Source organism: Zonotrichia albicollis, chromosome Z (genome assembly GCF_047830755.1).
Source record: "Zonotrichia albicollis isolate bZonAlb1 chromosome Z, bZonAlb1.hap1, whole genome shotgun sequence".
In the NCBI taxonomy this organism is placed as follows: Eukaryota; Metazoa; Chordata; class Aves; order Passeriformes; family Passerellidae; genus Zonotrichia; species Zonotrichia albicollis.
The window spans coordinates 1,918,196-1,930,745 of NC_133860.1; the positions used below are offsets into that span (position 1 = coordinate 1,918,196).

At 36.9% G+C, this 12,550-nt stretch overlaps 1 protein-coding gene across 4 annotated transcripts in view; it reads right to left on the reverse strand.

The window, feature by feature from the left end:
- Nucleotides 1-12,550, reverse strand: part of APBA1 (amyloid beta precursor protein binding family A member 1) — an 80,980-nt gene that overhangs the window by 20,618 nt on the left and 47,812 nt on the right. For all 4 annotated transcript variants that reach the window (XM_074533412.1, XM_026795065.2, XM_026795066.2 and 1 more), the window contains exons 3-5: nt 10,769-10,870; nt 7,431-7,470; nt 3,356-3,501 (exon numbers count right to left, since the gene is read on the reverse strand). In XM_074533412.1, the coding sequence (XP_074389513.1) occupies nt 3,356-3,501; nt 7,431-7,470; nt 10,769-10,870 (288 nt within the window). The remainder of the gene's footprint in view (nt 1-3,355; nt 3,502-7,430; nt 7,471-10,768; nt 10,871-12,550) is intronic.

The window sequence follows — 12,550 nt, forward strand, 5'->3', positions numbered from 1 at the left end:
AATTTACCAAATTATACTATAATTCAATATACTGAAAATTCTGTTCCTCAAATGGAAGCATACTGAAGAACTATTTTCAAATATTTCATAAAATAAGGCAATGTTATGGATCAAGCACTTTTAGTAAGTGACCTAACACTGCATGGAAATGTCACAAAAGAAGTTATGGTCCATGAACAAAAAAAAAAAATTGGGATAATTCTATGCAAGACACTTTATTAGACAAATCCTCTTTATTACCACATTATTTTGTTAACTCAAATAAAATATTATTTCTGTAGTTCTAGAAGAAAAAAAAAAGAAACAGAATATACCTAATCCACACATTTTTTTTTAATATACAGAATACAAGATTTTCATTCAAGGTAAATTAAATGTATTTATTTATATAGATGCAATTTCCAAAATTACAATACATTAAAACCCAACAAGCTTCTGCTTTTGCTACAGAGAGGTCCTAAGTTTATTAAATCCATTTAGCCTCTACAAAAAATGTTTTGCAACTCAGTGAGCATGGAGAGGACACCCAATGTGTGAAAATGTGTGAAATACTAAACTAAATATCCACATATGCATTTTATCTTAAATTACACTCAGAAATTAAACCAGGTATCACCTAGAAATGTTGAAACCTACCCCACAGCATGCTAAAAGTGCCTCCTAATGAAATATTCCTAACTACATTTGATGAACACCTTCAAAGCAGTGCATCTGTTTTAAGTTAGCTGGACTTCATAGGGACCAAGGCCAAGCAAGAAAACACCCAACTCTTGTACTTTCATCTGAAAATATACTTCCTAAAGAAGAAGCCTAGAGAATTGTTTTCAAAGTCTGTTCATAGTCCAAATTAATGAATATGTGGTCTGAAGGCTCTGCTAAAAGGAGAAATTTAGGGATTATTAAATTCAGACAGTATATACTTTTGTGAAGGTATAAATAACAGGGCTCAAACAAAGCTCTTCACTTCTTTTTAATACTCAGCTTCAAGTCTGTGTATTTTAAAAGCTCATTCTTAATTTAAAGCTTTGTTTTCTTCAACAGTGGAGAAATGGTTGACATGCAACAAGAAAGGCACTCTGTAAACAAACATGAGTAGGGCCATAATTTACACATCTAGGATATGGGATATCTGATGCAGTGATGAATCTGGCAGCAGGAAGTTCATCTGTCACGATGAATTTCTCTCTGAAAATGATTAGCTTTAATGGCAACCAGTAACAAAACCAGCCAAAACCAACCCTTACAAGCCAAGAAGCCTAAGGTGCAGGGGGTTTAAAGCCTGTGCTTTACTTAGAAGCAGAAAGCAGTAACTGTCCAAGAAGTCTTCTAAAGTAGTATGTACAATACAATACAAGTCAATAATTTTCTGAAATACATAGAGATTCATAAAATTAAATACACCAGCTAGGGTTTTACCAGGTCACAAATGCTATCACTTGGGCCTCAAGCCTGAGGCAAATACACTATAAGAAAGAATATGCACGCCTGCTGATTTCCACAGATGCACAAATTATGGCATTAATGAGTAAAATGCCTTAAATAGATTTCTTCTGTTTTGATACACAGAAATGCTGAGGCATAACAGAATCCTCAGAAGACTATTCTGTTAATAAATGTCTACGAAATATGTTTTGTATCAGAGAAAGTTCTATACTCTTACATCCTTTAGGCCCAGTTTTTGTTTTTGTCTACCATATCCCTGCAATCTTTTTCTGAAGTGTATTCCTACACAAGCTTTACCTTCTAGGTGCAAACTCCACTCCTGATACCTATTTCCTATGACAGCTGATGCTAATCTTTCCTTTCATCCTCCAGTGACGTGTCCCTCCTAGATCCAGCCTCACCAAAGCCCTTTTTTCCCTCCCTTACCTTTAGTTTCCTGTTCACTCAAATCAGACAGGTTTCCTCACACACAGACAAGCATCAAGAAGGAACACAAAGAGACTGCTAAACAGAAGGCACAGCCCTATTTGCTCAGAGCAGGAAAAAACCAGACTCTATAAGAAAAACTCTTCAGTGCAGGTTTGGGGAGAACACACCAAGATTTGCCATTGTTGAAAAAGCTGCATAATACCTATTTTTAAAGAATGTCACTTAATCCAGAGTTGCCAATGAACAAAGATAAATAATTCTTCTGCAAAAGGTTCTGTAGTTCAAGGTAGTGAAGACTTCTGCAGAGATGGTGGAGTATAATCTCTAACAGGAAGGCTACATTCCTGCCCTTTCTAAAATGTGAGTGTTTATGAATTTCAGAGACAAGGTTGCATTGCAAGAGCTTACGCATCTGAACACCAGCAAAATTACATTTTTTGAAAGTTGTCTCAATGGCTCTATTTGGAGCTTCTGTTTCAAAGTTACATACAGAGACTAAACTGAAAACACCTGCCACTGAAAGCAGTGGAAGGAATAAAAGGAGTACGAAGCATCAGCTGACCTTAACAGACAATATTATTGGTCTTGCTGATAACCTCTCCTCTTCCTCTCTCTTTTATATAATTGCACACTAAATCTGGCTGGAAGCCAAAATAAAATATACAAAAGAAGAACATACAGATATTAAAATAAGAAAAATTCCCAGAGTGGGTTGTGTTGATTAGCTGAATTAGCAGAAGATGAAGCTGTGTGCTTACTAGCCAGTCATGTACGGGTAGTGGGAATGCTGCAGCATCCTGTACAACTGAGCAATACTTCATCCGCATACCCTCATTTCAGCTGACAATGTCATAATTGTAACTTACAATACAGCAGCATTCCCATTGCTGGAAATGGCCTGTACAGAAATCAGATGGAATTTCTCTTTTGAAACAAAATTTTTCAGATTCCAGGACAATGGACAAATTACTTTTTCCACGCTTCTCTTTACCATCAGAGGCTTTTTCTTTTTTTTTTTTTTTTTTTTTTTTTTTTTTTTTTTTTTAAATCAGCAAATCAGCTCACAGCTGTTATGTGTGGAGAAACAAGTGTCCACAACAGGGTCAAAAATAACTGCAGTCACTACAACAGTAGCAGTTCCATTGAGTGCCAGAAGCAGCTGCAATACTTACTAGTTATTTCCTTAACTTGTTTTCCCTCCACAGCCAGGTAATATATAACTTTGACCACCACTCACTTCAGATTCTGGTTTAGTGTACACAGCATGAGTATTACCACAGGGAATTAAAATGACCTGGTAACATCCCCTTATCAGTCTTGCTCCATAAGCAGCATATGCGATTTATTTTGTAAAGGAAAGGTGAGGAACCTTTCATTCTGAAACTACAGATAACCCCACCTGAAAAAATTACTGCATAAGAAAGAAGTTCATATCCACAATCATAAAACAGCCATAGAAGCAGCAGCAGGAATTACTCCTCACCTTGATCCTGCTGACAGCTTCCTGAGCCTGCATCATTCTCACATTCTTGGATGGAGTTTTATCAGAAAGGAGTTGAGTTGAACCAAGGTAATTGGCAGCAAAAATTATTCCATCAATTAGGTCTTCAGGATCGCAGGGTCCAGGAACTGTAATACAGGAAAGCCATCACTGAAGACAATCATGGTGAAACACAGCAAAAGCAGAATTGTGACAACTTGAGTCTGCACCTGATGGCTGCAAATCCTCCTCTGAAATTCTTCAGTTTAGCATGACAAAAAGGCAACCAGCACTTTCAAAGGCACTAAAACATCAAACTATAATAGTATCAAAATTTGTGGTGGGCTGACCCTGCCCACCAAACCCCTTCTATCGCTCCCCTCCTCAGAAGGGCAGGGGAGAGAAAATATAGTGAAAGTCTCATGGGGCAAGACAAGAACAGGGAGAGATCGCTCATCAGTTACTGTCATGGGCAAAACAGACTCCACTTGTGGAAATTTGTTTCATCTATTACTGATGAAGACAAAGCAGAATAATGAAAAAATAAAAACAGGTGTTACAACACCTTCCCCTATTCCTCCCTTCTTGCTGGATTCACTTTTATTCCCAATTTTCTTTATCTCCTGCACCCAGAAGAACAGGGGGATGGGGGCTGTGTCAGTTCATCCCATGCTGTCTCTGATGCACCTTATTCATCATGGGGAAGAAGCCTCACATCCTTCCTCTGCTCAAGAATGGGACACCTCCTACGGGAGACAATCCTTCAGAACAGACTTGCTCTGGTGTGGATTCCCTATGGCATCACAAGTCCTGCCAACAAGCCTGCTCCAGGTGAGCTTCTCTCTACAATGGGCCACATATCCTGCAGGGAGCCTGCTCCAGCCTGGGATTTCCATGGGGTCATAGCCTGATTTTTTTGGGCATCCACATAATCTGGCATGGGGTCATCTAGGAGCTGCTTGTGGGTATTTGTTCCACTTGGAGCTCCACTGGCTGGAGGGGCACAACTGCCTCACCATGGTATTTCCCATGGGCTGCATGGGAACCTCTGCTCTGGCAGCTGGAGCACCTCCAGTCCTTCCTACTCCACTGATCTTGTCTTCAGACATCCCTCTTTTACACATTCCCAGCCCCTTCTTCTCTGGCTGCAGTTGCTGTAGTGCAGAGTCTTTGCCCCCTTCCTAAATACATTATCCCAGAGGTGCTACTGCTGTCACTGATGGGCTCAGCCTTGGCCAGTGGTGGGTCTGTCTTGGAGCCAGCTGAGGCTGACTCTAGCAGACAGACAGAAAGCTTCCAGCAGTTCTCACTGCATAAGAAAGAAGTGTACCCACCCTTGTACCCACCCCACTAGCAAAGCCTTGCTACACAAAGCCAGTACAACATCTCTCCAGCCAAAGCTAGAATTGTTAACCCAGCCTCTTTCTCAATAGCTCATTCTTTTGTGAGTAGAAATCAGCTTGGAGCAAAATAATCTATGATTTTTCACTGTGATAAAGGGACAGACACAGTTACTTAGCTTGCTCCTCATCCATCAAAAACAGCCTTACAATTCTCAAACCAACAGTCACAAGCAGAAACAGGAAAGGTGCAGTTTCATAGCAGCCATCAGCCTCTTTCTTGCTTGTGCATTAACTACAGTTGGTGCAACAGGCAGAAGAATCTCCCCAGAATGCTCTACACATACCACACATCACAATATTTTTATGCTACAGATGCTTAAAAATAGTAAGTGTTAACAAGGATACTGTGGTACTGAGTTAAATAAAAATGTTATTAAATACACAGAGCATGGGCTCTCTTGACGGCAAACCAACACTCAGTCCACAGATCCTTAGAGATCCAACACCCATCAACTTCTGGAAAAGTGGAAAGTGATGAGGTGTAAAGTGTTCATAACCAAGCAATGCAAATCCTTACAAAGCAGCACTTATGATTTGTAAGATTTTTAATGTTTGGCAGCCTTATCTAAAAATTTTATACATTAAAATTTTCCATTTTGACACCACACTAAAACTGTCGTGATCCAAAAGTGAGGCTGATTAACTTAAGAAACTTCCTGCTCTTAAAAGTAAGGGAAAACAATTGTTCCTCAAGACAAGTTACATATAAATCATATTAAAGAATGCTCATGGTAAATATGTTCACATTTTATCACAGAACACTTGTGTTTATGTTTGTCTTTCTTTTTACCTCTAAAATCAAGGGGTATCTTGTACTATAAGGTGATGGGGCTTTAAGTTTGAAATTACTAAGAATGCCAATTTTGTTCTAATGATAACATAGAGGACTAACAACCTCTCAGAATGAGCCTGGGTGACTTTGGCCTCAAGGAAAAGCAAGTCATTACAATGACTGAAACAAAAAAGAAAAATCTGGAGACAAATATCACACTGAAACTATACACACAGACAGAAGCACACGAAAAAATCTTGTGAGCAGGCTTGTCTTCCTTATCATTTTTTTAAATACAAAAATTTATGACTAGCAAATTTAAGATGCTCATCTCCAGTGTGCAGTTTGCTCAGTCAGTATGTATCTTGAAAATTCTCAAAATGAACGGTCATTTGCAAGCACATGACCTAAAGAAATTGAGTTATTTCCTTAGGGAAATTCATGCATTTGGAATTACTACATATTTACACAGAATTCACACACAGCATTCTAAGTGTTACTATTACTCTACACATCAAGGTCTTTTCACCACTTCCACCATTATATTAAAGAGGTGCAAAACTTTTTATAGTACAATTTCTGATCAAAATGAGGGGAAAAACATGGGCAAAGGTAAAAGACTCTAAGAAAGTGCACATTAAACCCCAAAAAAAGTAATGCTCCAATTGCATCAGAGGTGAACACACAGACAGCACTGCTTTTTAGAATACCTCCTCCTTTTATTATCTCTGACAACAAAACTATTACCTCAATGAAAACATAACATAGGTGCTGGCAAATTTTTCCTTGGACTGCTGGTGCATAAAAATGGAACAATTGTAATTTTAAGGAATTTTGTGCTGGACCAAGCACCAAGAAAAGTTTAGCGTACAATTTATTTTTTTCTAAGGTGAAGACAATTACTTTTAAAATATAAATCTATATTCCTATTTATAGAATATATAGTCCCTTGATAGGACTATCAATAGGAGATGAACTTAAATTCTAAGAGAGATCCTTCATTGTTCCAAAATTCCAATGCTTAGCTATGAACTAACTGACATTCTGGACAGAGATTCCAAAACAGGCAGCTCATACCCTGAAGACTAAAGCAACAATCAATTTGCAGTCTAAAGAAAATGATCACATTATCAATTAAACATAGTACACTGTAAAGCAATCCAAAGAGTGATGAGGAAGTCCAAAGCAAGTATCACATCAACTGTATTTCTAAAATTTTATCAAGCACATGGAACAACCACTGTCAATGGAAAAGTAAAAAACACTTCTATTTTCTGCTTCTGTCATAACTGCACACAACTTGTGCTCCTCCTGCAGAAGACAAAGGATGCAGACTCATACAAAAAGTAACAGTTCATGGGACAGGTAACTTGCTTTTTCACATTGTTCTGAAAAAATTTACCACCACTGAAACCTTAACTCTGAGATGGGATGCAGTATTTTAAAAAGAGGCAAGTAGCTGTTAAACAAAGCACATTTTCACTGGCAGGCCTGTCCATAAATCCAGCTGAGATTAGATTGAGTCTGCCAACTGAAATCAATGCCAGACAGAGCACTACAGTCTTCTTGCTTAGTCTAATTTCCTTGTCCACACACATTCTTATGTGTTGTGCAAATACCATAAAGAAAGCAGTGTTTTAAGTGATACTGAGGGAAAAAACCAGCATAACTGATACAGAAACAATGAATGAAACATCAAAAAACTAAAAGCTCCATGTTTCTGAATTTCTGAAGGAGCACAGTAGGATTTAGCTCAGGTTCCAAACTAGACACAATCTAAATCAGTACACCCAACCCTAGTAGTTTTCTATTCAGCATATAAAAGTAAAATTTTATGCCTTATAAATATAGGTGGGTTTTTTGATGTGAAAAAAACCATTTAGAAAGTGTAGAACTATCTTACCTTCAACATACGTTGGAAATGAAGCCAAGCTTTTTCTGGACTGTAATTAAGACAAAAAGGATTTCAAACAGAATATAGCATGCACAAATATGCATTAAAAATTTCTCCATGCCAAAAAAACCCAAACTTTAATTAGCCATAGATATTAGTAAAGACAGAACCACTTATTAACATTTACATTTATTTTTTTCAAGATCTAAGCACCTACTATGTAAATTCAATGTATTCCATTTGTGTCTATTTAGTAGACAATACGGTAAGACCAGACTTCACTTACTTGCTGGTCTTCACTAGTGCATTAATTATCCACCAACACGTGCACTACTTTTAAGAATCAAGAAATATGGAGGAAAGTACATAATACCTCAAAGATACTAGATCTTCCAACTAGAAATAAATGCATACAGAAATATAAAAATTGCACTTTACTGTTATAATTCATGACTGAAACTACCCTTAATAAAATACAGTTATTCATTAGGAATGGTTTTAGATGTATCCTTCACATTAACAGGGCCTACAAAAAGCTTTCTAGATTTTAATAGGTTAGGGAGCAGCCTCTATTCTCTGAGATAACGGGATTCACCATGACCTCAGCACCAACTGGCTTACACGGTTTGGAGCACAAAAGCACATTTGGTAGCACCAATTACATAAATAGTGAAGGAATAAATAGAACCTTGACCTGTGCATGTAAATACACACACTAAAGTAATACCATACATCCTAAGGGTATTTTCTGTGAAAGACTATGAGACTAACCCTTCAGATATCTGACGGTTACAACTTTCAGTGGGTAAGGTTCACCACTTTGTTTAATTAATAACATAAACCACATACAAAAATTTATCAAACAAAATTGTGTGTGGCACTATATAATTTGTAATGGATATACTGAAATACCTGCTGCTATCATAGGCAGTTAAGTGGATAGTTAATGAATTTATGACTGATTGTACTATCAGTAACTCCTCCAATATCATTCTATTAAAAGAAAATCTATACACATGATCAGAATAATGCATAAAATCTTCAATAATTTTAAGCACCATTCCAGATGAGGTACGTAGAAACAGATGCCAAATTATTTTTCTTTGCAGCAGGCAACTTACAAGGAACTAGTGGAAAACTCAGGTAAAACAAGAAAGGTGACAATTATGTAGCAGGTTGACTGACTTAACCCCAAGGAGTATTTTTCTTTGTAAGATATGGAAAATTGATTTAACAAATAATATTTTTAACCAACGATGCATGTATTGCTACAAAACAAAATTTGTGAATTATAAACAAAAGGCATGTGACACAGAAAACTGAGTCTATGCAAGTTTTAAGTTCTTTTCATTCCCTATGAAAATTACTAAGCTGTTTGAGAATCCAAGAATCCTGTCCATCAGGTTCTGCACTAGCATCAATAAAGATGTCAATAATCAATGATCTGCTGCTGCCAACACATTTAAGCTGCTGTAAAAACACTGACATGCCTTTCACATCTGTGGCTCTTTCACCTCCTCAGATGAATGCTCCTACTGGAGCATTCCACCTATCCATATAGACTCCAAAAAGTGTTTGCAATAGGTGCTGTTGTAGTGCTAAAGGGGGCATTCAAACACTGGGGTCTGACATGCATAGAGGACAAATCCCCTATAAACGAGAGGCAGCTCACATACATAAGTACTTTACAAAGGATATTTCTTTTTAAGCAGTGAAGAATATCTTTGATACAGATTTAGCAGCTGTTCAGCACCCTTAACTAGCAACTTAATTTTCAGGACAGAGTGGTGCAAACCACCATCATGTATATCTTTATTCCCACTCACAAACATAATTTTTCTTGTTCATTACCCAGGTAGAAAGGCATTCTACAAAAACCATTAGAAGAGTAAAGTAACAGGTAAAGTTACCAATAGGTGGAAACCTACACCTTTTAATTTTACATAGCCATGAATAATGAAACATCAAGGTCATTAATATTTTATTACTTTCAATAATCTTGTTGCCATCTGCTATTATAAATTTATATTTAATAAAAATGTTTCTCTAAGATCTAAAAATCCAGAATTTATGAGGCTGTTTTATCACTTTTATTCTTGCATTAGAAATACTAAAGTGGGAATTATTCCCTGTCTGAGGGAAACTAATAGCCCAATATATTCTACAGTAAAACCTAGTTTACCACCTCTGTAACTTTGAGTAAGCACATCCTAACAACTGAAATCAACAGTGTTTTGTTTGTTTTCTTTCTTTGGAGAAGTTTGCTGATACCTAAAAATAGCTAAAATAAAGAATACATAATGATAAAGTCTGTAGCAAAGAATGCTGAAGGCTTTAATAAGCTAATATGGAGCAGAGGAAAACCTAAAGGCATGATCTATAGTTGAAAACTTCAGAATATGAAAAATTATGGGTTTCTTCAGTCTTTTGAAATTTTTCATTATTTTGTAAATGCAAATGCAGAGTGACACAATTACATACATCTTACAAGTTTTTCTATCCCTTGATAATTGCAAAAGTGAAAAGGAACAAATGGATTATTTGTCTTTCATTTTAAATCCTCTTATAGTACATCAGGTTTTTAATTTTGGAAAATAACTCATCCATTGCTACCAGTAACAATATGATATTTTATTATGGCAGTTTCTAGATTGTTTTCAAGTTTATGAAAAAAAGGCATATAAACCAAATTTTTGCAGATTTTTCTGTTTACAGAAATTTGGTTTATTTGCCTCTGCTATTCTATCCAAATCCAAATCCTTTTTCAATTTTTTTTTTACACTATGAGCAGCTCTATTCATGCTCATTTTGTTTTGGTGGAAGTCCTGCAGCCTAAAGCGCTACCAGGTAAGGGGAAAAATCCCAAACTATGTGGCTTTATTCTGAGAAGCCTCAAGTCAGGAATTGAATTCTGACTAAGAATCACTTGCAGGCCAGTTTCTACAATGACAATATATTAAGCAGCATAATTTATTATGTAATAATTTAATTTAAGCCCTTTTTCATCTGGCTGACAAATACTCTTTCTTAGTGGACGGAAAAAAGGAAAAGCCTTCTTTGTTTTGTCTCTGCTACAGAGGGGATGTTGGCTGTTTGGTAAATCTGTACCCTGCAGCCTGTTAAACAAATTTTAAAATTTAGTGACAGCTGAACAGAGAGTCAGAAATGCCATGACAAAGAGTCTTCAGTACGTTAGAAATTCACTCAGACAGCTGGGCAAGCAAAAGGTAAAAAAGCATAAAAAAGAAAAAAGAAGAAAACGGATTGCACAGGTACAAGGAGCAAGGAAAATTAAAAGGCATAAGCAGCATGAACCAGACTTGGCCTTTAAAAAGGTTTTACTCTACCTCTTTATTAGTGGAAGCCTCTGCTGTACTGCAGACATCCTGGTGATGTTGTCTGCTTGATGATTCAGCACCACGAGGTGAAGAGGAATCTGGAGATGGAGACTAGACATGGCAAGAAAATCAAAAGTTATTTTGAGTGCCCAATGTAGAAATTATTCTTTCATTTTCTATATCTTATGCTCTGATATTCTAATAAAGAAAAGGTAAAGTTACTTAAGAGTAAGCTGTGATGGGAGAAAAGTGACCTTAAGCAGCACACAGGAATTCAGCTAAAGTTAATTTAGTTGTCAAACTGGGAGAAATGAATAAAAGACTGAAACTTCCCCATAAGCACCCAGGCCCGCAGATATTACTAACATGAAGTGCTAAACTAATCTGATCTGAGCAGAGGAAGGTCACAGCAGTTGCCCATAAGGGTTATTCCATTATCTTAGAAAACAACTTTCATAAACTGTGCAGAGTAATATTGATGTATTCAACTATTTATTAATATATTCAATGACAATTCAGTACCAATGTAATCAAGGACTGGAATTCCTCAATCTAGATACAGTAAAGACTTGGAAAATATTCAACAGTTCATGCTGTCAGCTCAGTACATGCTCTTTAGATCAGATTTCCTCATTCTTCTCCTTTTTCCATAAACAATTCATAGAGAAACTGTCTATGTGATTGATCAACAAGCATCTTGATAAAGGGAAAGAATGTTCTGGGAAAGGATATTCTAATCCCAGACAATTCCTAATGAATGCTGGTGATGAGAAAAAACTGTAGCAAGGTATCTGAAGTACAGAGTAGGGGCCCTGGGATGAGGGTGTGACACAAGAACACAGAATGTGGAATTAAGGAAGGTGACCAAAATGGAAGAGTACAAAGCTTTAACCCAGCAGGCATTTCTAGAGGCAGATTTTAAGGAGCTACCTAGAAAATATATCTGCCCAAGCAAAAATGAAAATCCTCAAAAGGGAAATTTAGCATTTACCTACAGTTGGGTATTCAGCCCAATAGCCCTGGCATTCTACACTCTCCTGTAACATAGGAAGAATGCAGCTCTAGCTGTGCCAGCTCAACAGTTCATCACTGATGGCAAAACAAGTCAAATGCTATTCTTATCTTTTCATAAACAGTATGACATAGCTTTTCTCTGAGCCAATGAGTCATATCAGAAAAGGGATACATTTCCAGTGGTCTGAGCTGGCAGCAGCTCCACCCTCATGCTCTGCATCTACTGCAGCTGAAAAACTGAGTTCCATGAAATAGTCTACAAAAAACCCACAAAACCAAACCAGGAACAATAACTAAAAACCCAAACATCTAAGTTTCTCTTAGCCTTCCTTAGATATGAAATGAAACAAAAAAACATAACTCCCTTCTCCACTTACTTCTCTTTACAGACATTCCTCTATCTCAGATAATAACTAAATATTAAAATTATAGTTAACTAATAAATGCTACCAAAGAGTTAAGAAGCAATTCTTTACAGATATCTCCTGTGTTAAAGAGCAGTCCCTGCATCTTCCTGTATTTCGAATCACAACTGCAAGACAGAAAATTATACGGCTGTGAAACAATCCCCAGAAAACTGGCATGTGATTGCATCATCAGACTGAAAAATTACTTGCCACACAGAGCATGTGAGCAGGGGCTGTGGGAGAGATACAAGCTCCCTTGAGTTGCTGTATAACTACCAGTCAAGAGTGTCACAGTGATGCAACTACACGAATGGCAACTCCTATTTATATAAGGAAGAGTTTTCAAGGTGCTCACATTCTTATTATTATA